Below are 25,919 nucleotides of genomic sequence, written 5' to 3'. Positions count from 1 at the left end.
TGATTAGGTTTTACATTTTATTTGCTCAGTTAGAAATTCCTGATCTCAATGATTAACTGCAGAATGTCCAAATATGGTATTTGGGAACCTTTGTGAATCACATGACCTTCAACTTTATAGAATGTGTGTTTGGCTTCTTGGAGATGAAAACAGCGCTGTGTGTTTAAGAGTATAAAATTACATTTTGAATTTGGGTGCTGTCCGAGAAATGTTTGCCTAAGGTGTCTCTGGGCCGTTGAATGAAAGGAACAGCTGAATATGAGCTCTCTTATGTCAGGTTGCTTCTGTGGAAATGAGTCACATCTGTTTGCTGTACTATTGTTGTGAATGTTTGTCTATGTGTGTGTGTGTGTGTGTGTGTGTGTGTGTGTGTGTGTGTGTGTGTGTGTTTGTGACATATCAGGACACACATTTGTGTAATAACATGGGTATGACATAGGTATTACAAGGAGAGGGTGACTTATGAGGACATTGTCCATGTCCCCACTTTTCAAAAGGCTTATAAATCATACAGAATACGTTTTTTGAGAATGTAAAGATATGCACAGTCTCCTGTGAGGGCTAGGTTTAGGTGTAGGGAAGGTGTAGGGTGATAGCAAATATCGTTTGTACAGTATAAAAACCATTACGTCTATGGAATGTCCCCACAATTCACAAAAACAAACGTGTGTGTGTGTGTGTGTGTGTGTGTGTGTGTGTGTGTGTGTGTGTGTGTGTGTGTGTGTGTGTGTGTGTGTTGTATGTGTACTGTATGCACTGTTTTATGCCGCTAGTGAGAAAAATATTCTTAAATCCTAACTTTTGCTCATTATGCAGTGTTAAATGCTTATTTGAGTAATGCTGTAAAATTAAGTCTTTACTGTACTACCAGCACATGTTGTTTCATAAACACTGATTACCTATCCAGCTGCCTGTTCCTAAATGACATTGGAACAAACATAATTAGTTTTGCTCAAACCCTGTTTCTCTAACCAGTGTCACTGAGTTTCTTCACATTAGAACTGCAATCACTCAGAACTGATTCAAATGCCTTTTATTGTTTGAATTTGAATGTCCTGACATTGAGAAGAAAAAAGCAGTTAATTTTAAACTGGAAATGTCTTATTCTGTTACAACAGACCCTTAAGAGGGTGGAAATGAAGAAAAAAGAAAGAAAAAGGGAAAAGGGATTACATTTTAAAACCCATATAGAGTTTTTTAGGACGCATCATCAATTGGCCATATTGGTGGCACTTAATGTAAACAGTGCCATTCAACTGAAGGAAGCTCGCATTATTTGCTGATTACTGCTGCTGAAAATGATCAATTATTGTCATGTTTTGAGTTGTACTAATCGTTCAGACCAGGAAAAATATTTGGAGTACTATAAACAAAATTTATAACAAATTAAGGAGAAGAGTGCAAAAAACTTTATGAGGAAAAAAAGGCGTATGTGGTTGGCCAGACTGATCCAGGATTTCCAGGGCAAGAATCTTGACAACATTCGTGTTTGTTCTTATCATGTCAGGTAGGTGAAATATTAGGCTAATATTTTAATTATTACTGCTCGTAAGTATGTTTACCACCTATTAACTTTAGTTTGTCCAAATATTGTGCCATTTCCTGCTTACTAAGTCCTCTATAAGATTTAGCAATGTCCACGCATTTTTTCCGTGGTTTAGACAGCATTAGAAGAACAATATATTTAGTAGTACATTAACTGTGCAATCCATGCTGTTGTTTGCATCCGAGTATCGCCAATATGGCCGCACATCCGGGTAACTGACCAAATTGTGTAGTAGTTGCAAGTGTGCGAGTTGTTTACTTAAATTAGTCTTCCCATAAACGCCATTATATAGTTCATTCTGACTCCGCCAAACGCAAGAACGTGCACGAACACAAGAGGCAGGGTTGCCAGGTTTTCACAACAAAACCTGCGCTAATTGCTACTCTAAACCAGCCCAATGGCATTTTGAGGGGATCCCCCAGTAAAAAAACGCGTTCCGGGGGTAAAATACACGTTTTTTGGAGGGGTTCCCCGATACAGTTCGCATTCCAGGGGATGAATATAATTATTGGGGTCGTTTCAAACCGCGGACATGAAAAACCACCCGCGGCAACTATGTTAAAGTAGCCCAATTCCGCGGGAAAACCGCGGACTTGGCAACACTGACAAGAGGCGGGATTTAATGCGTGAACCAAACACAGCCGATCATATCCAATCATATCGCGATGAAGGCATTGCCTCAGGTGAAGCGATGCTGACTCCCCGCTGTAACTTTACCTGCTAGTGTCGCTGTTGGCCAATGTTTCTTTAGAAAAACGACTGGTTTATAATGTTATATTTTGCAATATTGGCGGTGTTTTAATTTTGTAGTAAATTAATCAGTTTTTACTCATCCGATATTTCGAGAAGACACTGCCTTTCTTGGCTCCTCGGGGGAAACGCCCCTGATGGATGGAGACTGTAAAAAAGTAGGTGGATGTACTGTATAGATGTTTAATTAACGTTAGGTAGGTAGATGAATTAATTGATGTTTATAGATGTTAGACATATAGAGAGAGATATGAGATAGATAGATAGATTTTGAAAATCTGGAATCTGACAGTAACGCAATTAGTACTGTAGATAGACATACAGGTGGATATACAGTATCTTTTTCATCAGTAAAACTGCTGTTATCACACAGAAAAGAAGCTGTTCCTTGTTAAAAATGCCTTCTGCACACACAATACCTTGAGAGTTTGTTCGCCCACCTTTTCCCCTCTCCCGAATGGCATTCTGGCCTGCAATTAAGGTGAAGCCTCTCTAAACCTTAATGAAGCAGCATTTTGCCGCTTACTTATCTTTATTTGTTAGCGGCTGATGGGCCGTTTGCCATAGGAAGCCTCTGATATCTGTCCAAGAGCCTTTCGCAAGGGATTCGTTCGCTCAGTCTCCCCATCTGCTGGAGTGAGAAAGATTAATCACTGTCTCCTCTCTCTGGCTCTCCTGAGTGTCTGTGTGGCGTTCCCGTCTGAAGCGTTCCTTGTGATCTGAGCGTGAAAGAACTGAGACACAGAGCTGATGTGAGGGGAATCCAGAGCAGGACAGAGACGCACGAGTCTCTCTTGACCTCCACCAACTTCAAACAAGCTTGTTTTATATAACAGAGAGAATATGTATAATATATAATGAAGGAGATTCCTACTTCATGTAAAAGGTTGGCTCACCTAAAAATGAATGTCTCCCAAACAATATCAATAATGCCCTGGTCACTTTTTTCATGTTAATGCTTTCAAGCTTCATTAAGCATGCAAAAGCTCCATAAAAGTACTGGATATGACTCACACTCTGTATTCTGTCATATGATGCCAAAAACGTAAGTCATTATTCATTGATAATTTCCCTTGAGTGAGCTGTGTGTCCACCTTATTTTGCGGTAAGACTGGGCGCAGTCATTTGTAAATTTTACATTCTGACTTTTTTTCTCCGAGACGTAAACTCACAATTAAGTTATAAAGTCGTTTTTAGGGGATAAAGTCTGATATGTTCTCAGAATTGCGAGTTTATCTTTCATAGTTTTGACTTGACACAACTGCGTGTTGTGAAGTCAGAATTGTGAGTTTATATCTTACAATTCTGACTTTATAACAGTTTATACACCACCAGTCAAAAGTTTTTGAACAGTAATATTTAAAATGTTTTTTTTTAAAGAAGTCTCTTCTGTTTACCAAGCCTGCATTTATTTGATCCAGACTACAGCAAAAGCAGTAAGATTATGAAATATTTTTACTATTTAGAATACATTTTTAATATATTTTAAAATGTAATTTATTTCTGTGATCAAAGCTAAATTTTTAGCATCATTACTCAAGTCGTCAGTGTCGCATGATCCTACAAAAATCATTCTAATATGCTGATTTGCTGTTCAATAAACATTTTTTTTATTATTATTATCAATATTTAAAACAGTTGAGTGTATTTTTTTTTTCAGGATTTGTTGATGAATAGAAAGATCTAAAGATCAGCGTTTATCTAAAATAAAAAGCTTTTGTAACATTATATACTACCATTCATAAGTAGTCAGTATCATTTTTTTCCAGAAATTATAGTAATTAATACTTTTATTTAGCAAGGATGCTTTAAATTGATCAAAAGTGATGATAAAGATGTTTATAATGTTACAAAAGGATCCTATTTCAGATATTTCATCAGAAAAACCTGAAGATTTTCTACTCAGCTGTTTTCAACATAATAATAAATGTTTTTTTCGAGCAGCAAATCAGAATATTAGAATGATTTCTAAAGAATCATGTAACACTGAAGACTGGAGTAAGAAATAAATTACAATTTTAAATTTATTCAAATAGAAAACAGTTATTTTAAATAGTAAAATTTCTAAATGTACTCTTATTGCTGTACTTCGGATCAAATAAATGCAAGCTTGTTGAGCAGAAGAGACTTCTTTAAAAAGCATTAAAATTGTTACTGTTTTAAAACTTCTGACTTGTAGTGTATCTCAATTCTAAGAAAAAAAGTCAGACTTGCGAGATGTTAACTTGTGAGATTTTAAAGTCGCAACTGCCTTTTGTCGTTTTTATTTAATGGCGGAAATGGGCTTCCATATGTTTTTTAAAGTCGACTTGTATTCTTATCAAGACTGCATTTATTTGGTCAAAATACAGTAAATATATTTACTGTAATATTGTGAAATATTATTACTATTTAAAATGACTGTTTTCTATTTAAACATTTTAAAATGCAATTCATTCATGTGAGAGATTAAGTGAGTGTCTCGTAATTCTTCAGAAATCATTCAAATATGCTGAATTTCTGCTATTATTATCAGTGTTATTTTTGTGAAAACTACTACACTTTTTCAGAATTCTTTGAGTAGAAAGTTAAAAACTGTATAAATAGTTATACAAATATAATAACAAAGAATATTTTAATAAATAAATACACTTTTAATCAGTGCGTCCTTGCTAAATAAAAATATAATTTCCTTTTCTTTTTGTAAAACCATAAACAAAACTTCTAATTCTAAAATGTATTGATTTATTTTCTTACGTCATCATTTTGGAATTACAAAACAGACAAGCGTTTATTTTTAGCCTTCAATGATTGGCTTTTTTATTGGCTGTTAGTATGTTTCTAAAGGTTTATTTATATAGGGCTGTTCTTGTCCATATAAAGTCTTGTGTGGGTATTAAGGTGTGTTCTCACCTGTAGGGCTGGACAGATACAAGCCCTTCCCTGATCAGCACACATTACCAATGTACAGAGGGAGAGGAAACCACTCATAGAGATTCGTCACAACTCATTAATACATTACTACGCTGAACAATACCTCAGTGCAAGACATACAGGTAAGAAAAAATTATTAAAACTATAATTTAATCATTCTACATATACAGTCCTTGAAGAATATGTGGTACAATGTTACATTATTAAAGTTGGCTATTACTTATAACCAGAAAAACACTTATGTTATAATATTTTAATGTATATATGTATATTTGACTTCTTTTAATAACTCGTTGGTGGAAATTTCACTCAGTTATATTCCAGATATTAGTTGGAACCTATATAAATTTGTCATAATTAATCAAAAGATCCTGTTTGAACTGACTCTGGGATATATGAGACTAATCCATGTCATTGATAAGGATTTACAGAAAAGCCTGTGCTGGCTATTGTTTAAAAAGCTTTGTCAATAAACAAGAAAACCAGTCGTTCAGGACAGATAGCAGACAAAACTATTAAATATGAAGTGCTTGTACAGAAGATAGTATGAGCTGTTTGTCAGAGAGCGATCAGATGAATGTTATTAATGTAACACGATCACACGAGAGATTAAAGCTATTGAGACTTCAAATTATTAGTGGATTTTTGGGGGGATGCTTTCTTCTACATCCTGCTAAGATTACTCTGTGAGATATTTGTGTGTTCATGCCCCACCTTCAACACAATATTTCAGTCAATATTCTGGCGCCCCAGTTTCTTAGCAACAGCTGCGCTGTGATCATGAAAGGTCAGCATTTCTTTTCAATGTTAGCGTTGAGTTTTATGAGAGAGGACTGGTTGCTGGTGTGTAGTTGTTTGTTTGCACTGTGCTACTTATTTGTAGGCTATTTGTCCCAATATCCTTCACAGCTTGTTTGAATCTGCTTTTTTAATGGATTCTGAAGTAAAGTCGTTAACTGGACATGGATGATGAAACATCTGAAAGACATTTTGGCCTTCGTATGACCGAGTTGTGATATATTTCCACATAATTTGTAATGTGAATAGTGACCCGTAAGTACTTTTTAGTAGTGTTTACTGAGCAGTAAAGTGAAATCCGTTGTTTATTAGTGGTACGGATTGTTTAGAGGAAGCAACATTTTCACATATCCTCTTCATCATCCTTTCATAAACCATCTGTTCTTAGTCGCTCAGTGTTATGAGTGATGAAGCACCTTGTACAAAAGAATACTGGTGTTTCACATTTTCAAAGATCTGTCATAACATTTAATTAAAAACTGAAATGTGACACTGTAGTTAAACACGTTATGTCATAACAATGTGCTCTTTTTTAGCATTTTTTTGTGTGTAATGTTATATAGAATATGTGTTCATAAGTGTTACATTTTGAATATAGTCGAATGTTTTCCAAAATGGTTTCTTCATATTGTACTTTATAATACAAAAGTAAGGTAAAGTTTTTATTCTCAGTGTAAAAATGTGATCCAGTATATCTGATATTGTATTGTTAGTCGTGATGCATTATGCTGTGAATTTGTGTTTTAATCCAGATAGTTTGAGCGGTGAGATTTCTTCTCCGAATCCAACAGAATGACGGAAGCCCAGGATGTGTTGAAAAACATCCAGCGAAAACCTGGCCTGCAGATCTGGACAATCAGCGTAAGAAATCACTGTTGTTTTCAGCATTAGCCACTTTAGTGTCAAATGTAATATTTCTTATAATATACAGTGGTGTGAAAAAGTGTTGGCCCCCTTCCTGATTTTTTTATTTTTTTTGCATGTTTGTCACACTTTAATGTTTCAGATCATCAAACAAATTTAAATATTAATCAAAGATAACACAAGTAAACACAACATGCAGTCATTGAATGAATTTTTTTTTATTATTATGAAGGGAAAACAAAATCTAAACCCACATGGCCCTGTGTGAAAAAGTGTTTGCCCCCTAAACTTAATAACTGGTTGGGCCACCCTTAGCAGCAACAACTGCAATCAAGCGTTTGTGATAACTTGCATTTAGTCTGTTACAGCGCTGTGCAGGAATTTTGGGCCACTCATCTTGGCAGAATTGTTGTAATTCAGCCACATTGGAGGGTTTTCGAACATGAACCACCTTTTTAAGGTCATGCCACAGCATCTCAATAGGATTCAGGTCAGGACTTTGACTAGGCCACTCCAAAGTCTTCATTTAGTTTTTCTTCAGCCATTCAGAGGTGGATTTGCTGGTTTCATTTTGGATCATTGTCCTGCTGCAGAACCCAAGTTCGCTTCAGCTTCACGAACAGATGGCCAGACATTGTCCTTCAGGATTTTTTGGTAGACAGCAGAATTCATGGTTTCATTTATCACAGCAAGTCTTCCAGGTCCAGAAGCAGCAAAACAGTCCCAAACCATCACATTACCACCACCATATTTTACTGTTGGTATGATGTTCTTTTTCTGAAATGCTCTTTTACTTTTACGCCAGATGTAATGGGACACACACCTTCCAAAAAGTTCAACCTTTGTCTTGTCAGTGTGTTCTGGCAAAACTGAAACAAGCCTTTATGTTCTTTTTGCTCAGCAGTGGTTTTCGTCTTGGAAATCTGCCATGCAGGCATTTTTGAACAGTCTCTTTCTTATGATGGAGTCATGAACAATGACCTTAACTGAGGCAAGACTTCTTTAGATGTTGTTGTGGGGTCTTTTGTGACCTCTTGGATGAGTCGTCGCTGCGCTCTTGGGGTAATTTTGGTCGGCCGGCCACTCCTGGGAAGGTTCACCACTGTTCCATGTTTTCGCCATTTGTGGATAATGGCTCTCACTGTGGTTTGCCGGAGTCCCAGGGCTTTAGCAATGGCTTTATAACATTTTCCAGACTGATAGATCTCAATTACTTTCTTTCTCATTTGTTCCTGAATTTCTTTGGATCTCAACATGATGTGTAGATCTTTTAGTCTACTTCACTTCGTCAGGCAGGTCCTATTTAAGTGATTTCTTGATTGTGAACAGGTGTGGCAGTAATCAGGCCTGGGTGTGGCTAGAGAGACTGAACTCAGGTGTGATAAACCACAGTTATGTTTTAACAATGGGGGGGGGGGCTCAAACCCTTTTTCACACAGGGCCATGTGGGTTCATTTAAAAACTGAATGTTGTGTTTACTTGTGTTATCTTTGATTAATATTTAAATTTGTTTGATGATCTGAAACATTAAAGTGTGACAAACATGCAAAAAAATAAAACAATCATTAAGGGGACCAACACTTTTTCACACCACTGTATATTTATATTATACACTGAAAAAAATAAGTAAATTTACCTCATTTTTATTTGGCAAGTTTGTGCGCACACATTTTTAAGTAAATTTTAAGTATGGAATTAAGTGAAATTTACTTAACTAATTCAAGTAAAATTAGCAAAGAAAATAAGTAAATTTAATGTCCATTTAGAGTTTGATGAGTAATTTCTACTTAATTAATTTAAGTTACTCTGCAGTCCCCAAGTAAAATTCAGTCAGCCACGGTTTATAAACTTTACTCTAACATCATAGCACTGAAACAAATGCCATTAAAGCATGTGGTTCATTTACAAACATGTGCGTAAGCAAACCAAAGTAAACCAAACCAAATGAACACATGCAGAGACATCAATACTTGGCACATGATACACAATGATGGTAACAATCAGTGAATAGATTCTGAGTATGAATGGGTCATTTTGAGTAGAAAATTAATGTTAAAGGGTTAAAAACAGCCCAGCCCTACCCAATCTTCTGGGTAGTTTTATTTAACACACCTGTTATTTAAGAATTACTATATGGCTGGCTTAAAATGAACCCGAAATACGTTGTGAATTAAAAATCAGACACTAGAGGCATCAGTAACAATCAAAAGGTCAACATTTATTAATAAGCAATTTAATATAATATATTATTTAATTATTATTTATTCAACTTATTTATAACTGTTTATTCATCGAACATTTTAATAAATGTTAATTTCCAACCTATTTTGGGTTTATTTTAAGCAAAAAAATATTTTTAGTATTTAGTTTTAGTATAAATAGTATTTTTTTACTAATTAAATTTAACCTAACTAAATATTTAACCTAACTTCTGTGTCAAAACAACCTAGTCCCCAGCTTTGTCCATATTTCAACCAGTGCTGGGTTGTATTTTACCCAGCATTTTTTAGACTGTATGTATTTATAAATCACAATATTTTAAATTATATTAATGTATTATTCTGTTTTATGCTTCTTTAGAAAATGAAAATGGTCCCTGTTCCAGAGCAAGCGTATGGAAATTTTTTTGAAGGTGACTGCTACATTATTCTTAATGTAAGTATTCTGGAATTCAATCTAATTCACAAACATACTATAACTGAACACTTTTGAAATGCTCCAGTAGACAATAAATGATTCATAGGATTGATGTCCTTTGTAACAAACAAAGTTAACATTATGGAAGTTTTAATGTTCCTCTTTTCCAGTGATTATCTGGCGTGATGTTTCTTGATTTATTAAAATATTGATTAAAAATAGATTTTTTAAGTTGTTTAATATTGATATAAATAAAAATAGATCATTATGAATAAATTGAACTTAATTAATATTAATGTATTTAAATGAAATTGATATTGATACCTACCTACGTTCTTAAAGGGATAGTTCACCCAAAAATGACAATTCTGTCATTAATAAAACCTCATGTTGTTCCAAACCCATAAGACGTTTGTTCATCTTTGGAACACAAATTAAGATATTTTTGATTAAATCTGAGATCTTTCTGCCCCCTTCATCGACAGCAACGCAACTGACATGTTCAAGGCCCGGAAAAGTAGTAAGAAGAAGAAGAGAAGAAATTGTTAAATAAATTAATTATTTTTGTTTTCTTTGCACACAAAAAGTACACTCTAAAAATGCTGGGTTAAAAACAACTCAACTTGGGTTATTTGGGATCCCAGCGATGGGTCAGTTTTGGACAGAACACATGCTGGGTTATGTTGACTGTGCTGGTTGGGTTAAATGTGTTTTACACAACATGCTGGGTTGTTTTAATTAAGTCAACTGTCATTTATAAATTATTATATTGCTGGCTCAAAATGGGCTGGAAATTAAAAATCACACACAGAATTATAGAGCCAACAGCTAAAATCAAAAGATCAACATTTATTAAGCATTTATTAAGACAAATTAAATTTATTTGGGTGAATACAGCATATTTTATAATATTACATACATTTAAACTAATTTAACAAGGATTTTAGAAATAAAAAAAATAACATTAAATTGCAATTTAATTTAAGTGTATTCAACCGTTCTCTGTAATCACTTTTTATCAAAATAGTTCTAATTCTCATGCGGGTGCGTCGTCAAAGTCTAATAATTTTCAGCACATTAAGGAGTTTATAAATGAAAGAAGTGCACCATATCGGCAGCGCTGTATTTTCTAACCCATTAAAAATTACCCAGCAGCTTAGTTACAGAAAACTACCCAGCAAATATTAAAAATAACCCAATAAAATGACCCAACAAAAAAAATAACCCAGCATTTGTTTTGCATTTTAAGTAGAGAAAAACTACCCAGCACCTGGGTAAAATGTTAAAAACAACCCCAATAAAATGACCCAGCAGGTTGAACCCAGAATTTGGGTTTAAAAAATATATATTTTTTAGAGTATTTTTTTGGATTCTATATATGTGACCCTGGACCACAAAACCAGTCATAAGGTTAAATTTGACAAAACTCAATAAATAAGCTTTCTATTGATGTATGGTTTGTTAGGATAGGACAATATTTGACTGAGATACATCTATTTGAAATCAGAAATCTGAGGATGCAAAAAAATCAAAAAGACTGAGAAAATCACCTTTAAAGTTGTCCAAATTAGGTTCTTAACAATGCATATTACAAATCAAAAATTACATTTTGATATGTTTACAGTAGGAATTTTACAAAAAAATCTTCATGGAATATGAACTTTACTTAATTTCTCAATGATTTTTGGCATAAAAGAAAAATCAAAAATTTTGACCCATGCAATGTATTTTTGGCTATTGCTACAAACAAACCCCAGCGACTTAAGACTGGTTTTGTGGTCCAGGGTCACATATGTGTATTCATAAAATTAAGGTTGAACCACAGATGTCACATGGACAATTTTAACGTTTTATTTAACCTATTTTATTGTCCTTAATAGCTTTCTGGGCCTTGAAATGTGTTGCATTGGTGTCTATGCAAGGTCAGGAAGCTCTCGGATTTCATTGAAAATATCTTAATTTCTGTTGCAAAGATAAACAAAGGTCTTATGGGTTTGAAACAAGTAATTAATCACAGAATTTTAATTTTTGGGTGAACTATCTCTTTAAGCACATGTATGGGAACATGTCTCCTCATGTATTTTGGCATGTGTCATTCAGGTGAGCAGTGGCGCCACACAATCCACTGACATCCACTACTGGATAGGCAACGCATCCTCTCAGGATGAGCAGGGAGCGGCAGCCATCTATGTGACCCAACTGGACGGGTGTCTTGGTGGAAGTCCTGTTCAATACCGGGAGGTCCAGGGAAGTGAATCAGCCAAATTCAAAAGCTACTTCAAGAATGGCATTATGTGAGTGAAAGAAAAACAGGCTTGTTCCTACCAATTCCATGATTGTTTGATTAAGTCTATACCTTTTGTGTACTGTAGATATAAAAAAGGCGGTGCAGGATCGGGATTCACACATGTGGAGTCCAACGTGTATAACATTCAGCGCTTGCTCCATGTCAAAGGAACAAAACATGTGACCGCAAGAGAGGTGAACTTCTGCACCAGACAACTCGAATCACAATACTACTATAGTGAAGGCTCAGCACATTAATATTTAATAGTTGATGCATGCTCTTTACTCTAACAGGATCATATAGTCACCAACCCTAATTAATATTCATGAGTCACACCTTCCACATAATAGAATATGTTAATAAGCGAACAGACGCCATTCATTTTCATTGAGAACTTGAAAGACCCGATTTGAATCCAGATAGACAAACTTATGCTTGAGTTAAATTATAAATGCAGTCAAAGCACTATAGAAGATTTTTGTGAACTTTGTGAACAGATATTTATATGGCAGGCTAAGGGCCAACATTACAAGGATCAGTAAATGAAGCTGTCAGACTGTAAATTATTGAATTTAATGTGAAAGAAGGTCAAGAATCTTGTCTCTGCATCACCGCTGTCCTCATTTCTCTATTACATGACTTGGGTCCTTCAAAGAATCTGGAAGTTAAATATTGTACACCCCACAAATTATTCAGGACAGCTGTCAAGACTGAACAGGACTTTTTCAGTAATGTCTGGGAGAATTTCAGCAGGCTGTGTGTGTGTCTGCAGGTGGAGGTTTCCTGGAGCAGTTTTAATCTAGGGGACATATTCCTGCTGGATTTGGGAAAAGCGATAATACAATGGAATGGTCCTCAAAGCAACAGACAAGAAAAATTAAAGGTAATTGAAGAAACGGGGAAAGACACTCTGCTGAATAGATAATGAAAAGACATATCGATTTCTATTGTGTTCCTGTCCTCTCCTGTCTTTTGTAGGCCGTTTTGCTGGCTCAGGACATCAGGGACCGAGAGCGTGGAGGCCGGTCTCAGATTGGTGTGATTGAGGGTTGGCAGGAGGAAGCCTCTCCTGAGCTGATGAAGATCATGATATCTGTTTTAGGTCAGAGGAGTGGACACCTGAAAGAACCAGTTCCTGATGATAAACCAGGCCTAAACGAGACCTCCAACGTCAAACTGTACCAGTATGAACACTTTAATCTATCTATCTATCTATTGATCCATCAGTCTGTCTGTCTACGGTGCCTTCTTTTTTTTTTAACATTTTGTTAAGTTGCTGCTTTATGTTAAACTGCTTTAAATTACTTTTTTTCCACATCAATATACACTCCATAGACCATAATGGCAAATAAAAAAAACGTTTTTAAACATGTTTGCAAATTTATTAAAAATAAAAACTGTAAATGATTCCATTGCATAAGTATTCATACCCATAATCTGGGACGGTTGAAATTTGGCTCGGGAGCATTCATATTGCTTTTAAATGTTACTACACTTTGTGTTTGGAAAGGCACATGTTTTGATAAAAGGTCTAACAGCTGAAAATGCATGTCAGAGCGAAAACCAAGCCCTGATGTAAAAACAAAAACAAAAACTTCCTGTAGAGCTCAGAAACAGGATTGTGTCAAACCACACATCAAGAGAAGTGTTAAGAAAAAATTTGACTGCAATGAAGGTTCACAGAACCTTCACCAGGACTCTTCCTAGAGCTGGCCTCTTGGCCAAACTGAGCAACTGAAGGAGAAGGGCTTTGGTTAGAGTGGTGACCAAGAACCTGATGGTCACACTAGTTGAGCTCCATGATCATATGTGGAGATAGGAGAAACCTACAGAAGGACAAATATCACTGCAACACTCCACCAATCTGGCCTTTGTGAAGACACATGAAAACACACTTGGAATTCACAGAAAGCACCTAAAGGATCCTCAGAATGTGAGATACAAGATTCCCTGGTCTGATGAACCTCAATTCCAAGCATCATGTTTGGAGTAAACCAGCTCTTCTCATCACCTGCAGAGTACCATCCCAAAAGTAAAGTGTGCGGGTAGTAGCCTCATGCTGTGGGGCTGTTTTTCAGTGGCAGGGACTGAGGGACTTGTCACCAAAATATTGAGATAGCTTTAATGAAAACCCAGTCCATAGCCTTCAGAACCTCAGACTGGGCAATAGGTTCACATTCCAACAGGACAGTGACCCTAAGCACACAGCAAGAGTGGCTTATAGACAACTCTGTGAATGTCCTTGAGTGGCCAAGCCACAGCCTGAGCTTGAACCCAATCAAACATTTCTGGAAAAACCTGAAAATGTGCAGCTGCCCCCATCCAACCTGACAGAGCTTGAGAGGTGAGGAGAAGAATGGCAGATAACAGCCAAATGTTCTTGTGCAAAACGTGTCGCATCATACCCAAAAAGACTTGCGGCTGTAAAGGTGCTTCAACTAAGTACTGAGTTAAGGGTATGAATACTTATGCAATGTACTGATTTCAGTGTTTCTATCTATTGATCGATCTGTCTATCTGTGTCATTCTATCTATCAATCTGTCTGCCTATCTTTCTATTTTGCTCTTTCATGATTATTTGAAATATCTAATAATGAAGTTGACAAATGATAATTCAGAACTAACATCTTATTTAATGTCCTTAACTAGCATTCTGTAATTCTCAGTGTGTCTGATGCCAGTGGTCAGCTGTTGGTACAGGAAGTGGCTACCAGTCCACTGACCCAGGATTTGCTGATTTCCACCGTGAGAGACACCCACGCCCAGAGTATCATTGTATGATGCACAACTGTCTGTGGATTAATCTTTGATGTATGATTGTTTGCAGGATTGTTATATTTTAGATCAAGGTGGCAGCACAGTAATGGTCTGGAAAGGAAAAGCAGCCTCAGATGAAGAGAGACATTCAGCACTGAGTCGGGCGGTTGTGAGTATCTGTGTTTGTAAAATTTTGCAGTAGTATATTTATTTAAAATCACTTCTCTATTGTGTCATAATTGGTGCACACAAATATTCCTTCCTCAGGGCTTTATAAAAGCAAAGAACTACCCATCCAACACTAAAGTGGAGGTTATGAGTGAAGGAGGAGAATCTGCCATGTTTAAACATCTCTTCAAGTCCTGGAAAGAAAAAGGTCAAACTCAAGGAATGGGAAAGACCCATTCAGTCGGAAAGATAGGTGATTCATCATTCAGCATTATTTCTCATGTCAGATGTCATGTTAATGTATGCAGTATATTTGATCACATCAAACACACCTGTTATTGCAGCTAAAGTGGATCAGGTTAAGTTTGATGTCATGGAGCTTCACGCTCAACCAAAGCTGGCTGCTCAGGAGCGGATGGTGGACGATGCCTCAGGACATGTTCAGGTCTGATAAAATAATAATACCTGAACTCAAAAGTTTGGGATTGCTATTACACCACAACAAATATCTGCTCTGTTTTGTGTTCAGGTTTGGCGCATTGAGGATCTTGAACTGAAAGAGGTGAACCCAAGCACATATGGACAGTTTTATGGAGGAGACTGTTATCTAGTGCTGTATACCTACAACAGAGCCAACAAACCACAGTACATCCTCTACATGTGGCAGGTGAGAAGCATATCATGCATACTCTATCTCCAACACAACATAAACTGAAATTTTTTGAAATTTTGAAAGTTGTTTTATGTCATAATACATGGAGAAAACATATAAGAGAGTGGAGAGCATATGACATGAAGCTTGTGCTCTCCAGGGTCGCCATGCCACACAGGATGAGGTGACGGCAAGCGCTTATCAGGCGGTGAATTTGGATAACAAATACAATGGAGCCCCAACGCAGGTCAGAGTGGTCATGGGAAAAGAGCCCAGACACTTCCTGGCCATCTTTAAGGGCAGGCTTGTCATTTTTGAGGTGATTGTCACTTCATTCCTATGGAACATATAACCTTATTAACTCACCCTTAATCCATCGTAGGTGTATATCAATCTCTTCTTTTAGATTATTACAGTTGGAGTTATATTAAAAATGTCCTGTTTCTTCCAAGCTTTATAATGGGAGTGAATGGGTGTTGAGATTTTTTGGGTGAACTATCCCTTTAAAGGAGTAGGTTACTTTCAGAACAAAAAATTTACAGATATTCTACTCACCCCTTTGTCATTCAAGATGTTCATGTCTTTCTTTCTTCAGTCGTAAGGAAATTGTTTTTTGAGGAAAACATTTCAGGATTTCTCTCCATATAATGGACTTCTATGGTGCCCACGAGTTTGAACTTCCAAAATGCAGCTACAAAGGGCTCTAAAAGATCACAGCTGAGAATAGAAGGGTGTTATCCAGCAAAACGATCGGTTATTTTCTAAAAACAAAATCATCGTTTTGCTAGATAAGACTTTTCTTCCTCAGCTGGGATCATTTAGAGCACTTTGAAGCTGCATTTAAACTGCATTTTGGAAGTTCAAACTCGGGGGCATCATAGAAGTCCATTATATGGAGAGAAATCCTGAAATGTTTTCTTCAAAAAACATTATTTCTTTATGACTGAAGAAAGAAAGACATGAACATCTTGGATGATAAGGGGGTGAGTACATTATCTGTAAATTTTTGTTCTGAAAGTGAACTACTCCTTTAGGTGCTTTAGCCTTTCAGTGACATGTTGATTGTTTCTCAGGGTGGGACAGGTAGAGCAGGTGTTGTGAACCCTGATCCTGGTGCCAGACTCTTCCAGGTCCGAGGAACACATGAGATGAACACCAAAGCAACAGAGGTGGCCAGCCGAGCCTCCTCTCTCAACACCAATGACGTCTTTCTGCTCAAAACTCATCAGAATGTCTTCCTGTGGTATGGCAAGGCAAGTATAAATATATATAAATATACACTAATTAATGAAATATAATAATTACATCTATAACCAATACCTTTAATTTAAATGATTGAAATAAATACATGTGTAATTGGTTGTACTGAATAAATATAGAGTAAAATGATATTACATTAAATGAGCAAAACATAATTATACTCCGGATCAAATGTGTTACAATAAATACACAATTCTGTCCTAAAATGAGTCTAATTTATTCCTGTGATGCAAAACTGAATTTTCAGCATCATTACTTCAGTTTTCAGTGTCACATGATCCTTCAGAAATCATTCTAATATGCTGATTTGGTGCTAAATTATTATCAATTATTACAAACTTTCAACCAGTGGTTTATTAATTCATAAATCATGCTAAATATACTTTCTTACATTTTTAAATCTCTCTCTTTCTCTATTTGTGTGTGTTTTTGTTTCTCACAGGGCTGCAGTGGAGATGAGAGGGAGATGGGGAAAGCCGTAGCCGATTTGCTTTCTGAGCAGGACAAGCAGATTGTGATGGAAGGACAGGAACCAGCTGCCTTCTGGGTGGCTTTGGGAGGGAAAGCTCCATACGCCTGTGACAAGAGGTACAACCATAAAAACAGATAAAGATGAGGTCATACGTCCAATCTAGAGAACAGTCAATCATTTCCACTGACTTCCTCTGTCTCCACCAGACTGGAAAAAGAAGTGGCACTTCACGAACCTCGTCTGTTTGAATGCTCCAATCAGACGGGCCGATTTCTTATGACAGAGGTGGCTGACTTCAGTCAGGACGATCTAGATGAGGATGATGTCATGCTTCTAGACACCTGGGAGGAGGTGGGTTGTGTGAGGTCAAGCTGTCAGCTTCTTTTGCATGTGGCTGCAGTGAAATTGCGGTGTCGTTCTGGGTTATGCAAAATATGCAGAAAAAAATAACATCAAACAACAATTCTGCTAGTTGTTTTGAGTATTAAGTTACTGAGACAAATGTGACCCTGGACAACAAAACCAGTCTTAAGTAGCATGGGTATATTTGTAGCAATAGCCGAAAATACATTGTGTGGGTCAAAATGATTTTTTCTTTAATGCCAAAAATCCTTGGGATATTAAGTAAAGATCATATTCCATGAAGATATTTTGTAAATTTCCTACCATAAATATATCAAAACTAAATTTTTAAAGGCAATTTTCTCAATATTTAGATTTTTTGCACCCATTCCAGATTTTCAAATAGTTGTGTCTCTGCTAAATATTGTCCTATCCTAACAAACCATACATCAATGGAAAGCTTATTTATTCAGCTTCAAAAGATGTATAAATCTCAATTTAAAAAAATGGACCCTTATGACTTGTTCAGGGTCACGAATGGGTTTTCAAACTGGTGACTGGGACCTCTTCTGTTTCCTCCCTCAGATTTTCCTTTGGATTGGCAACTCAGCCAACCAGTATGAGACTCAAGAATCCTATAACAGTGCAGTGGACTATCTTAAAACCCACCCAGCCGGACGGGACCCTGGGACACCCATCACCACTGTTAAACAAGGCTATGAGCCGCCCACCTTCACCGGCTGGTTTAATGCTTGGGATGCTCATAAATGGAGCGTGAGTCAAACAGGCTGAAGTTGTCCAGCAGGGGACAGTAATGCACAACATAAATTCACTAACAAACTAACTGAATCTTGAGTTCAATCTTCATAATCATTCTCACCTAATAATACACCCTCAACATGAAAGCATAATGGACCATTTTACTTTATTAACACATTTCCCTGATCTTATTTTGCATGATTCTGCATTGTTTTTTTACAAAAACTATTTTTAAAAAATCTAATAATCTGCTTCTGAAATAACTTTGGGTCACACAGGTTTTAAAGAGATTGTTCACCCAAAAATAAAAATTTCTCACCGCCATGTCGTCCCAAAACTGTAAAACCTTTGCGACACAAATTAAGATATTTTTGATGGAATCTGAGCGCTTTCTGAACCTGCATATACAGCAGGTTAACAACAAGGATAAACAAATGTAACCTGATTTCACATTCAGACTCATATTCAGGCCACGCCTATTTTCCAAATCCAGTGAATTAGGTCCCTCCTACTTTTGGTCTCATTGAATATTTAAATATTTTAAATATATATTTAAAGTAAAGCTGGTTCTGAATGCCATTTCATGTTGACTTTAAGTACGTTTACCCACCGTCACACCACATGAATTCATGTTACACCAGAGACACTTTTTCAGTTTTACTCTATATTCTAGGGAGGCCTTTCATACGAGGAGATGAAAAGCAAGCTGGGTGATATTTCGCAAATCACTGTGGTAAAAAGCTTTCATCTTGCATTTCAATTGATTCATCTTATTTTATCAAATTGATTATCTACTAACATTTAGATATCAATATGATCTACACACCTGTATGGGGATCTAAACATGCCATCAACCTCATTTCCTGTAGAATCTCAACAACACAAACCTGAATAAGAAGACAGGAGGAGGGGGCTACAGCGCTCCTGGAGGACCGGGAAATATAAAGACCCATAATCAGAGGATGCCCTCCTCCATCTCCAGTGCATATGCAGACCATTCCCCCAACAGAGCAAAGACTTCTGGGATGGTACATTCCGAGCAGCTAGTTAAAACTCCTCAACAGCAGCTGCCTCAAGGAGGGGACCCTGAAAAACGAGAGGTGGGTATTGAGACCAAAAGCCTCTTTCTGAAATGAATTGACCCTTTGCAAAAACCTGCGTCAATGCTGTTATGTCCGACTAACCATGGCAGAGCAAAGAGGAAACTGACAACGTGTTAACAGACAAGACAGAACAGGTTGCTTTTGGTATAAACAAAGTCTCTGCTTTCAACTTTTGTCATTTTTGAGGAAATACAAACAATAAATACCATTTTTTGGCTCTTTAATGTGTGATGACATGATGACAAGCAGGACATGAACCAATCAGCTCTTCCGCTTTACTAGTATAGCTTAAAATAAATACGAATGAACATCAAAAGGTATCTTGTTTCAACCGTGGAAGGATGTCAATAACACACCATTTTTTCAAGTTCAATCCACTGACATTAATCTACTCTCCTGTCCTGGTTTGTTTGTCGGACAAAAAATTGCTAATTCTGTGTTATGATTGGTCAGATCACCTGTCAATCAAACTCACGCAGTGTAAAACACATCACAGAGCAAAGAGAAAACTAGGTGTCTTTTTTTCAAACTGCCAGTGTCTGTTTTACATTATAATCCTTTGGAGTAAACTGTGTTTTCAAAAAAGTCCTAAACGTTCTTTTAAAAGCCGGCGTCTTTTTCTGCAGCTTGAGCATCTTTTCAAGTTGAAAAAATTTGTACTTTTCTGAAGAAAACACCCTACGTCAAGCGCTTTTTTGAGAGCTGACCAATGACAAGCGAGTAGCTTGACCTGTCGTTTCAGTAACAAAATGGAAAAGGTGCCATTATATAGACTTTTATTTTATTGTTGTGAACCATATTCGCAACCCTGTTATCTTAAAGAACCGATGTGCAGCGTTGCTAGCTTCTTGAGCCGCACATCGACATGTACAGTAGTGCTGTTGTGCTTTGAGCGTCCCTTTTTCAAGTCCCGGCTTGCAGACCTTTCTCGACCCCCCCTCCCCCTCTTTCTCTCCCACTTTCCTTCCTGTCTAAATACTGTCCTATCAAATAAAAGGCAAAAATGTCAAAAAAAGAAAAGAGCCAGCTTCCCCTTTTATCAACATTTCTGCACCACACATAGGCAAAGTCCCTTTAAGGCAAGTCATGTCACTTGGCGGCCATCTTTGAAACGCTACTCAGGCAGGCAAGTGCAGCTCCTATCTCTTTGAATGGGGAAACATCAAATTCTCCAAAACTGTTCACCAAGCTTACGATTAAATTTCATATTTTACAATTTTTTCCAAAGAAATCCAACAAGAACTGCCTAAATATGGTTCCTTGTGCTCCAATAGCGTTAAAAAACGCTTATTTTTCCGGCTAAATGAGCCAGTGTGCATGCGCAGTACTGAGTGCACGTCTAGAGCGCCGATTGTTTCTATAGCAGCCGGGATTTCTAACGGCAGCTGCAGTGACGCGTTGACTTAACTAATCAACGATTGGCTCTTTCACTAAGAAGGCGGGGCTTCGCGGCCATAATGAACGTTGCTTTTTTCCCAATTCAAAACTATACGAGTGACAAGTCTTGGGTATTCTATTAGTCTTTGACATAGGCTACTGTTGCAGCTGTTGTTATAGCAACAAAAAGATGCCCTCTGCTGCAATGGTTCCATATTTTTTTGTAACTAAAAAAGCATGCTTGTCAACTTTTTCTTTGACATTCCCTTGGCTGGCACGAATGGCTCGATTAGTTCTGGGTTTGATGAATGTCCGCCTTTTGAAAAACAAAGTGATTTGGTGTTATGATTGGTCAGATCACCTGTCAATCAAACTCATGCAGTGAAATACACATTGCGGAGCAAAGATGAAACTGACAATGCACCGACAGACAAGACAGAGCAGGTTAATTTATAATTGATATAAAACAAAGTCTCAGCTGCTAAATTTTGTTATTTTTGTTATGTTATTTTTAAGAAATTTAAACAATAAATACCACTTTGTGGCTCTTTAATGTGTTGTGACAGATCACTGTAGTGGTAAGTGAACCTATCATCTCTTCCTCTTTACTAGTTATAGCTTGGAGCGCTCCAATGAGGCATCTACGTATATACATCTATGCGCGTCTCCACTTTCCGCCATTTTTCGAATATGACGCCTCCTCTCGCGGAGCCTCATGGGATAGGAAAGTGTCCATGGTATGCCTACTACAGAATTCTGGCGGAAGCAGTAGGTCATCCGGGTACTTCTCGCCTACTGAATTTCGAATACTATGAATTCAGACATACTACTCGCCTCGCATACTGTTTTTCGCATACTATATAGTAGAGTAGTATGCGATTTCGGACGCAGCCTATGTGTTAATTTACTCTCCTGACGGTTTGCTTGTTGGACAAAATGGCGGATTTTGCATTATGATTGGTCAGATCACCTGTCAATCAAACTCACACAGTAAAAAACAACATTGTGGAGCAAAGAGAAAACTGATAACGTGCAGACAGCAAGACATAGCAGGTTACTTTTGCTATGAAATTTAATTTCAAATTTTGTAATTTCTTAATCAAATTCAAATAATAAATACCATTTTGTTGCTCTTTAATGTGTCTTGACAGATCGCTGTAGTGCCTCAATTCAAGCAGCACCTAAACCGTTTATCTTTTCCTCTTTACTAGTTATAACTTGAAAAAAATACGAATGAACATAAAAGTGACCTTATTTCAACCGTGGAAAGACGTCAGTGCCACCAACGTTAATCTATTCTCTAGTCTGGTTGTTCATCGAATTCAGCATTATGATTGGTCAGATCGCCTGTCAATCAAACTCCCTGCGATGTGTCAAATTGTAATTACTTTTACGTTTTATTTTTTTCTAGTGAAAGAAACAAGCTTCCATACTTTTAATGTTGGTCTGATCAAAATATATTTTTAAGGTCATTCTCTGGTCATTTTTCATTTCAGGAATATTTGAGTGATGCAGAATTTGAGAATCTCCTTGGCTGCACCCGTGACAGTTTCCAGCGGCTTCCCAAATGGCGTCAGAATGACCTGAAAAAGAAGGCAGGACTGTTTTGAGGTGGTTTTGCTATAATGTGATAAATTCTGATCTTAAGAGATGATCATTGTGCTTCATGTATATGTTGGGCTAGAAGACAGTCATCTATGCATTGTTACAGATTTATTTATTCAGCAAATAAATAAATGTATCAACTCAAAAGCTTGATGACATAATAGAAATGCTTTGTAAATATCTTATACCGCCAAAATGATTATATCAGTCACATAGAACATGTCTACATTCTATTTAGTACAAATAAAAACACAATGTATGCCAAGAAAAGTTTCTGAGATGTTTTAATAATTGTCAGTTTTAATAAATGCATCACAGCATTTTAGAGTCAGTAAAGCCAGTTCTTATGAGGATGTCAGAACAGGACATCAGAAACAGATGTGATGGCTTAATATTGCTGAAGTCGACGGTAACAGTCTGTGTAACAATGTTCCTTTAAGGCACATTAGATAAGTTAAGAACAACATAAAAATAGATATATTTCTAGAAAAAGAGCAGGTAAAAGCAGCAATACCTTATACCAACAACAACAGTGAATACAAAACAAACACCTTAAAAAGTATAAAGCACAGCTACTGTTTGTAAAAGTATAGCCTTTCCATTGTTTACGTTTTACACATTTGTAATGCAACACTTCTACTGCTCTGACAAGACAACTCAATACACACCTCACATGAAGTGATTTTTACTGATAGCCAAACATGTTTATCAGAAAATAATGGATAGCATGTACAGAATTGGTAATACGGGGTAAACGGTTCATTGTCCATCATTTGTATCCTGAGTTGATATAAGTTAATGTAAGTCATTGTAAAAATGGGGACTAAGAAATCTCACACAACACCGAACAAAGTGTGGTATTGTAAAGATTAAGGGTGTGTTCACACTTGTCATGTTTGGTTCGATTGCAATTGCGCAGCTTTAAGTCAAACACACCTTTTCCTTTTGTTTGGTGCGATTGATGTTAGTCCAGTTCATTTGAGTAAGTGTGAACTCTGCCATCTGAACCCTGGTTCACACCAAAAAACTGAGACTTCTAAAAAGATGGGTCTTGGGTCTAAGCAGACCAAGACTTAATGTATGATTTTCCTTTTTTGGTCCGGACCAAATGAACTGAACTACAAGTGTGAACACAACCTAAGTCTGTTCAACTAAGGGTGTGTTCACACTTGTCAGGTTTGGTTCGATTAAATTTAAATCTGGTGCGATTGATTATAGTCCGTTTCATTTGAGTAAGTGTGAAAGCTGCCATCTGAACCCCGGTGCGCACCAAACAAGCGGAGCAAGACTGCTAAAAAGATGGGTCTTGGGTCTAAGCAGACCAGGACTTAATGTATGATTTTCCTTTTTGGTCCAGACCAAATTAACCAAATGAAATGAACTACAAGTGTGAACACAACCTAAGTCTGTTTAACTAAGGGTGTGTTCACACTTGTCAGGTTTGGTTCGATTAAAACAAACTCTGGTGTGATTGATGTTAGTCCGGTTTATTTTAATAAGTGTAAATGCTGCCATCCGAACTCTGGTGCGCTCCAAACAAGTGGACCGAGACTGCTAAAAAGATAGGTCTTGGGTCTAAGCAGACCAGGACCAAATGTATTACTTTCAATTTTAGTCCGGACCAAATGAAGTAAACAAACCGAACTACAAGTGTAAAGACACCCTACGGGGTGTGTTCACACTTTTAATGTTTGGTTTGATTAAAATGAACTCTAGTGCGATTGCTTTGTTAGGTTCATTCAAGTAAGTGTGAACGCTACAATCCGAACCCTTGTGCTGAGACCATTAAAAAGTTGGATCTTGGGTGTAAGCAGACCAGAAACAAATGTATTTTTTTTTCTTTTTAGTCCAGACCGAATGAACTAAACCAACTGAACTACAAGTGTGAACACAACCTAAGTCTGTTTAACTAAGGGTGTGTTCACACTTGTTATGTTTGGTTCGATTCAAATGAACTCTGGTGTGATTGCCATTAGTGCGTTTCATTTGAGTATGTGTGAACGCTGCCATCCGAACCCTTGTGTGCACCAAACAAGCAGACATAGACAGCTAAAAAGATGGGTCTTGGGTCTAAGCGGACTAGGACCAAATGTATGATTTTCCTTTTTGGTCCGGACCAAATGAACCAAATGAACTGAACTACAAGTGGGAACACAACCTAAGTCTGTTAAACTAAGTTTGGTTCGATTAAAATTAACTATTGTGTGATTGATGTTAGTCCAGTTCATTTGAGTAAGTGTGAACGCTGCCATCCGAACACTGGTGTGCACCAAACAAGCAAAACGAGACTGCTGAAAAGATTGGTCTTGGGTCTAAGCAGACCAGGACCAAATGTATGATTTTCCTTTTCGATCCGGACCAAATGAACCAAACTACAAATGTGAACACACAAAATCTAATTGTGACTAAGATAAAAAACGTAATGGGAATGTTTAGACAAAAACACTTTCATTAACAATCAGAAATGATTTACAAACACTGTTTAAATACTTAGTTCATGTAAAAAGGAATGTGTAGTATTTTTAAAATTATAAATTTTATAAAATATTACAATAAAAAACAGTGTTAGGTAAAACATCCAATTACAAATCCTTAAAAAAAAAAAAAAAAAAAAAAAATGTTTTGAATCCATTTTCGGTGAAATATGCACCAAAAACTGATTTAGATAGGAATGACGATGGAATATTCTAAATTGACTGAAATGGAACTGAAAGTTAAACTAAAAAAATATTCATATTTAATTTAAAATATAAAAATTTCAATTAACATAAAATATATTTGTATTAATTTAGGCATTTTAAAAATTTAAACAGTATTTATTTAAATTGATTCAATTAGCATGTTATTGAAAAAAAAAGAATTTTAAACAAAATTTTAAGCATTATTTAATTTGATATTATTTCTTTTTGTATGTCTTTAATTGTTTTTCAAAACTAAACCACATTAATTCCATGAAGCATTTTGAAGCAACAATTAGCCCAAAAATGAAAATCCTGACATTAATTACTCACCCTCAGGTCGTTCCAAACCCGTAAGACCTTTGTTCATCTTCTGAACACAACTTAAGATATTTTCGATGAAATCCAAGAATACTTTAACAAAAAGTAGTCTTGTAGCTTCATAAAATTACAATTGAACAACTGATGGACTATTTTAACGATGTCCTTACTACCTTTCTGGGCCTTGAACGTGTCAGCTGCATTGCTTTCTATGCAGGGTCAGAAAGCTCTTGGATTTCATCAGAAATATCTTAATTTGCCTTTTAAAGATAAAGATCTTATGGGTTTGTAATGACGAAGAGTGAGTAATTCATAACAGAATTTTCATTTTTGAGTGTACTGTCCCTTTAAGGTACGCCTCAGTATTTCAATGGTAAGTAGAGCTAACCGGTAAAGCACAAAGCACTTTGGAAAGGTTCAAATCTTATCCTAAAAGTGTTTGCTGAGAACGGTTTAGTTAATTGTCTTGATCAGTTTTCTGCATTGCGACGACTGAGGGGAATGTTGGAGTTTATTAGGCATCAAGAACCATGATGTGTACAAACAGTCCTGCTGAAGGAATGAGGTTTCCTCTTTTTGTAAGCAGAGGCACATGGCGGTATCCTAAAGAGAGGACAGGAAAGAGGACTT

At 36.6% G+C, this 25,919-nt stretch overlaps 2 protein-coding genes across 3 annotated transcripts in view; one reads left to right on the top strand and one right to left on the bottom strand.

Moving 5' to 3' along the window:
* The first annotated feature begins 6,768 nt into the window (after nt 1-6,768).
* On the top strand, nt 6,769-22,449 carry vill (villin-like). The gene is made up of 19 exons (XM_073830332.1): nt 6,769-6,868; nt 9,452-9,526; nt 11,609-11,802; nt 11,881-11,989; nt 12,568-12,678; nt 12,774-12,979; nt 14,462-14,540; nt 14,623-14,721; nt 14,820-14,973; nt 15,065-15,165; nt 15,250-15,387; nt 15,533-15,691; nt 16,446-16,625; nt 17,075-17,220; nt 17,311-17,455; nt 18,032-18,220; nt 18,879-18,938; nt 19,075-19,305; nt 22,182-22,449. Exons 1-19 carry the CDS (start codon nt 6,800-6,802, stop codon nt 22,293-22,295), a joined length of 2,559 nt encoding a protein of 852 aa, XP_073686433.1. The 5' UTR covers nt 6,769-6,799; the 3' UTR covers nt 22,296-22,449.
* A 108-nt stretch (nt 22,450-22,557) lies between these two features.
* plcd1a (phospholipase C, delta 1a) overlaps nt 22,558-25,919 on the bottom strand; it is a 36,141-nt gene continuing 32,779 nt past the window's right edge. For both annotated transcript variants that reach the window (XM_073830331.1, XM_073830330.1), the window contains exon 16: nt 22,558-25,892. In XM_073830331.1, the coding sequence (XP_073686432.1) occupies nt 25,804-25,892 (89 nt within the window). In that variant the 3' untranslated portion in view covers nt 22,558-25,803. The remainder of the gene's footprint in view (nt 25,893-25,919) is intronic.

This window comes from Garra rufa, chromosome 24 (genome assembly GCF_049309525.1).
Source record: "Garra rufa chromosome 24, GarRuf1.0, whole genome shotgun sequence".
Lineage (NCBI taxonomy): Eukaryota > Metazoa > Chordata > Actinopteri > Cypriniformes > Cyprinidae > Garra > Garra rufa.
This window is presented reverse-complemented; position numbering and strand designations above follow the sequence as displayed.

What these genes read in the sequence shown, in the direction of transcription:
- vill (XM_073830332.1), top strand. Translation starts at nt 6,800, where the DNA reads ATGACGGAAGCCCAGGATGTGTTGAAAAACATCCAGCGAAAACCTGGC. An exon ending in AACATGTGACCGCAAGAGAG is followed by an intron (nt 11,990 to 12,567) that starts GTGAACTTCTGC and finishes GTGTGTCTGCAG; the next exon opens with GTGGAGGTTTCCTGGAGCAG. An exon ending in ATATTTCGCAAATCACTGTG is followed by an intron (nt 18,939 to 19,074) that starts GTAAAAAGCTTT and finishes CATTTCCTGTAG; the next exon opens with AATCTCAACAACACAAACCT.